Consider the following 5825-nt stretch of genomic DNA (forward strand, 5'->3'; position numbering starts at 1 on the left):
CTGGGAAAGAAAGAACAAGGTGTTTATTAAGATAAAGGCTGATCCATGGTCTGACTGGTGGGGTGATGTGAGAAAAATCCTCCAATAGTTTCTTATTTTTAAAGTCTTTGCTCTCACCATGTAGTCCAGCCCCTCGGCCACACTGTGGTCTCTGGAGTAGATGAGGTTGATCTTGGTGCCCTGCACAGCCACAGGGCTGCGGCCGGCGATCTCCCCCGCCATCTGCAGAGCTCCGGCCATCATTGCCTCCTTATCTGCAAACACTCGGCTGGAGGAAGCACGAGGGAAAGTGTTAAGACTGATTGCTTAACAAATAGGTCAAAGTTTCTCTTTGAAATTGAGGTGCTCTTGTTATTTTTGGCTTGAAAGTGTATATTAACAATAAGGTGGCTAAAACATTGAGAAAACCAATTAGTTGTGCAGCTACTCTAGCCCCTATTGTTTTTAGATGCAGCAGCAGCAGCAGCAGGGGTCTGTAATATAAAGTAGGTTTACAAGATTAAAAAGTGGGACTTAGCCTGAACATTCCTGATTTTACACTGGAAACTAAAATGTCTCTGCATGTGGTCCATAAAAAGTCTGTTAGCTACTCGTTCAAAACATTTGTAAGTTAAAGGTTGATGCAGCTGATCACTTTTTGACCAGGAGAAAAGGCCTACACACACATCAACACTGACCAAAAATGAACTAAAAACAGCCTGACTTGATGACACATGTGTGAAAGTGTATGGTCTATAGAGAGTGCTTTACCTGACCAGGCCGCTGCTCTTGGCTTCATCAGCGAACATCTTCCTGGCAGTCAGAGCCAGCTCGTTCACCAGGCTGCAGGAACAGAGATACATAGCATTTATATATAGAGAGCAGAATACATTTTTTAAAACAAACTGATTTGAATCAGACTGGGAAACATTTTCAGCAGCAGTTAAAACAAGGCATTGCACATAATGTGAGTAGAAAAAACTATACCACGCACACACAAACAACACAGACAGGGGGAAACAAACAAACACAAAGGAGACGGCTGGAGCAGTACAGCCACCACAGCGTTACCTAATGCAACTCCACACTACGTCTTACGGTGCCGTGTACCGGAGGGGAGAGAGAGAGAGCAGCGAAGGGGGGGGGGAGAGAGAGAAGTAATACGGTTTCCTGATAAAGCTGTGGAGAGTATGTGCTGCAGGGAGGTGGATGCACAACGCACCCAGGAACGAACGCTAGCTCCGGTCCTTTTTACTGTGGACTCGATGTCCTGACAGGCTGGTATTTGTGTAACCTGCACAAACACAATACTGCACCATGATTACAAATGGTGAAATACAATGTAAAACTACCGAAAAATACCAGCTCACTAAAACACAACCGCTCAACTCAACGCAACTACTAACTATACCCGCGGTCAGAGAGCGGAGATGTTTACCCTTTGTTATGTAATATGACGCGTTTGACGTATGACCTTAAAAAAAAGCCGTTTTTAAGAGCAGAGCTCAAAATTGCTCCTTTCCCTCTGAATTCCTGCCCTTATGTCTCGTAAAACATATCAAATCCTACATTCACTTTTTTAATTGTAATTTTCAAGCAAGTTTAAGCATAAATGTAGAAAAAAACAAACCCTGCAAAATGCTCTTTAACAACCTCATGATAACCTCATATGTTTTAACTTAGGATCATACCTGTGTTTAGTCTAGAAAAAGGTAAATGTGTGCATTTTATTATGAAGTTGTGTATATTTACAGACTGTTGCAAAAACTAAGGAGCTTATAAACATCAGGTTTAAAACTAAAAGAGCTTTACAAAAAAGTAACACAATTAAAGATGTTTGGAGTTTTATTTGAGTTATTAATTTACAATTTTTGTCAAAGAGATGCTGATTTGAAACCACATACAGTTACGGCATTTCCTGCTTCTGCCGGAGAGAGGGGAGGCCGTCCCAAAGCTTGCCGCTGTATTTATACCCTTGATGGAGGGAACTTCATTCAGCTGCGAGTGTGGCTACAGATGGAGTTCACTCCGTCACGGAGGGGTAGGTCGAGGGGGTGATTTGGGATTGGGCCTTAGTGTGCACGGAATAGCATTTTATACTATAACATGCATTTCCTGCTGATAATGCGTGCGAATGCTGTAAACTGTGTACATTTGTTGCTGAATTTAGCTGAAAAAGCTGAATATTTTATTAGTGGAATGGTCTCTGTTTCAGTGTTGCTGAACTTAGTGGAGAAATGCAGAAAAGTGAAATGATTTGAATCAAAATTGTTACAGCTCAAATGCATTGCAATGATTTTGTTGGAAACTTGAAAGTGAAACGTTAAACTGGAAGAGTAGGAAACATAGTGAAGAAGATTAACCTGTCGAGCCCTGAGCCAGGGCTCAGGGCTCGAAAATGACATGCCCAGAACAAATGACTATATCTTCCCTTCTAAAAGGGGTAAATTAATCATCTTTTTCTTCAAAGCAATGATACACCTGTGAGTTGGATGTAGAAAAGTCAGAATCAATATAGATGTTTTTATTTTAAAGTAAATTCAGATTGAACATAGTAAAAAAAATGTGAATTATAGTTTCCGTCCAAAAAGAAAACATTACTTACAGTGAAAACCACCCTTTAATGATAGGATAGTAGACAAAAGGTTAGGAATCCAAACTATAACATATACTGTAAGTACCCTGTATCAAGATTGATGCAAAAAAAGTAACATTTTACCTTTTTAGAGAGGTTTAGGAACAAATTGGGTGTATTTGCCAAATTTCTGGAACCCATTGGTTGATTTTGGTGATTGAGACCTCTTTTGAACCGTTAGAGCCAATAGAATCGAGGGGAAGTTCCTAAATCCACCTACACGTTACCATGGAGGAGTGAGAGTGATGCGCACACAGTTTGCCCAAACCGAAAGCTATGTTAGGCTCTGAAAACTGAAAACTGGGCAGATTGCTATAAATATTATGATGGACTATCGTTAATCATTTCAAAGTGACACAGAGACTTTGGATTAACCCTCAGCAGCGTCGTTATGCGTTTTAATGCCATTGAACACAAATTTTGATCAGAAAACAGCAAAAGTAAGACATATTTGCCGTTTTGGCCACGTAAAGCTAAGTTGTATGTTGTCTGGTTTTGCCTTCGCTGCCGCGAGTTTTGGTCGCACAGTGATGATAGTTATACTATTGGAATCTGTGGAATCAGTTTCGTGAATATTGTTGTGTACTGGGCTTAACAGGTTAATATTTAAAAGAAAAGGTTTAAAAAAGGTATAAACAACAACATGTATAGCCACAATTTCCTGAAAGAGCTCAATCATGTAATAGTTGAATGGTTTATAGCTGAAAGTAGGCTGAAGGAGTTGGATATTAAATGTAAGTAGTAGTGAATGAATGTGTATTAAGAAGAGAAAATAAAGTGAAAAACAGCAGAATATTTTAACTGCAAACTTTTGAACTAAAACCAAACGTCACCAATAATGTATAAAATATGTGGAAAGTGTTGAAGTCAGTATGAAGTCTCCATCAGACAGAAAATAATAGCCTGAGACAGTCTGTTAAAGTCTAGTCTGTGTGTTTGAGGTGACGACGTTATCAAACACCTGTGTGTGATCCCAGAGATCAAAGGTTACCATGGTGACAACGTTATCTAACACCTGTATGTGTGAGCCCAGAGATCAAATGTTACTATGGAGATGTGCAGTGAAAGGAGAGCATTTCCATTGTTCTGAATGAGAGATAAACCTCTTACATTTCTAACTATAGTTTAAAAATGGTAGCAGCTATCGGTAAAATTTCAACGCGTGGTGCATGTCAGGACCCTGAGGGTCTGCTTTTTTTGGTGTACTTTTGGGTTAATAACTTGTGGCGAGAATCTAGGCAAGGCAAGGTGTCACTACCCGATCTGCAGCTCTGCCCGATCTGCAGTGCGGATGTGCGAGATGGTCCGTCATATTTGACAACTCCGGACGGCAACCCAAGTAGGACACTTGACACAGTGGCTTTTGGCAAAAAACACAAAGAAAACTCGAGAGAGATGAGTTATTGTTACATTGTGACAGCTATCATACTGAATACATATTTACTGTGAATGTATGCAAACATTTATGGCATATAGCTGTCTAACAGAAGTTAAATACATTTCTCAATTATTCTGACAATGTACTTAACCCCAAATAAAAGAACCCAATAAAAAGAGTTGTTAAATAATAGTGAAGTCACGTTGTAATAACAATAACTCATCTCTCTCGAGTTTTCTTTTGTGTTTTGCCAAAAGCCACTGTGTCAAGTAATATTATTATTACCCAACTCTGCCCTTAACGAGCTGCACAACACACACTAATGTTAAAATCTGAAGAAGGCCTCTTTACCAAGCTCCAAACTATATATATATATATATCTCAAAAAGTCTAAAATATATTAAAAAATCTGAAGAACAAGTTTTATAGCTGAATGTCTTGTGACCGTTTTAAAGTTGGAATGAAGTCTCTAGCTGAAAGTATGTGGAAGGAGTAGCATTTGGCGCAAGGTGTAGGTAAAAGAGGATTTGAAGGTTCCCATTGACTTTAATTTAAAAAAAGAGTTTAAAACGCTGAATATTTCAAAAAGTATAAAATATTTGGAAAAAGTTGAAATTTTCCCATCATGTGCTGAAAAGGCTGAATATTTTTGATATTTTAATGATTTCTGTAGCTGAAAGTATGCTGAAGTTATATTGTTAAAACTTACGGAAGAACTGCAGGTGAAATAATATGAAGTTGAAGAATAAAGATTTGAAGAACAATAGTGGAATGCTTAGTGCCAAGTGTCATGAAGTGACAGAAACGTTCAACATGTCTCCATTAAGGCCAATTGTAAATTCAGCCTGATCTGTCCTCAGAGCACCAGCTGCACACCTTTAGTAAATCTGACCAAAATGCCACATTATTGAACCGAAAGTACACAAAAAGCAGACAAAGACGCTTCTCAGGGTCTTGACATGTTCCACGCGTTGACATTTTACCGATAGCTGCTACCGTTTTCAACAAAAGTTAGAAATGTAAGAGGTTTATTTCTCATTCAGAACAATGGAAAGGCTCTCCTTTCACTGCACATCTCCATAGAAACCTTTGATCTCTGGCTCACACACTCAGGTGTTTCACAACGTCGTCACCATGGTAACCTTTGATCTCTGAGTTTACACACACAGGTGTTTGATAACGTTGTCAGCTCAAACACAATCACACAGACTGGAGTTTAACAAACTGTCTCAGCCTATTCTTTTCTGTCTGATGGAGACTTCATACGGACTTCAACACTTTCCACATATTTTATACGTTATTGGTGACGTTTGGTTTTAGTTCAAAAGTTTGCAGTTAAAATATTCTGCTGCTTTTCAAAGCGTTTTTACTTTATTTTCTCTTCTTAATACACATTCATTCACTACTACTTACATTTAATATCTAACTCCTTCAGCCTACTATCAGCTATAAACCATTCAACTATTAAATTACTCAGCTATTTCAGGACATTGAGGCTATACATGTTGTTGTCTATACCTTTTTTTAAACCTTTTCTTTTAAATATTAAGCTTCTTCACTATGTTTCCTACTCTTCCAGTTTAACATTTCACTTTTAAGTTTTCAACAAAGTCATTGCAATGCATTTGAGCTGTAACAATTTTGATTCAAATCATTTCACTTTTCTGCATTTCTCTGCTAAGTTCAGCAACACAGCAACACACTTACTTGGTCTCTGTAGCTAAAAGCAGCTACCATTCAGCTAATAACATATTCAGCTAAATTCAGCAACAAATGTACACAGTTTACAGCATTTGCATGCATTTTCAGCAGGAAATGCATTTTTTAGTTAAA

At 38.4% G+C, this 5825-nt stretch overlaps 1 protein-coding gene across 1 annotated transcript in view; it reads right to left on the reverse strand.

Moving 5' to 3' along the window:
- Positions 1-5825, reverse strand: part of ech1 (enoyl CoA hydratase 1, peroxisomal) — a 37186-nt gene that overhangs the window by 814 nt on the left and 30547 nt on the right. Inside the window, exons 6-7 of the mRNA XM_079673777.1 lie at positions 751-1046; positions 118-268 (exon numbers count right to left, since the gene is read on the reverse strand). Coding sequence (XP_079529903.1) covers positions 118-268; positions 751-1046 — 447 coding nt within the window. The remainder of the gene's footprint in view (positions 1-117; positions 269-750; positions 1047-5825) is intronic.

Source organism: Notothenia rossii (genome assembly GCF_949606895.1).
Source record: "Notothenia rossii genome assembly, chromosome: 4".
In the NCBI taxonomy this organism is placed as follows: Eukaryota; Metazoa; Chordata; class Actinopteri; order Perciformes; family Nototheniidae; genus Notothenia; species Notothenia rossii.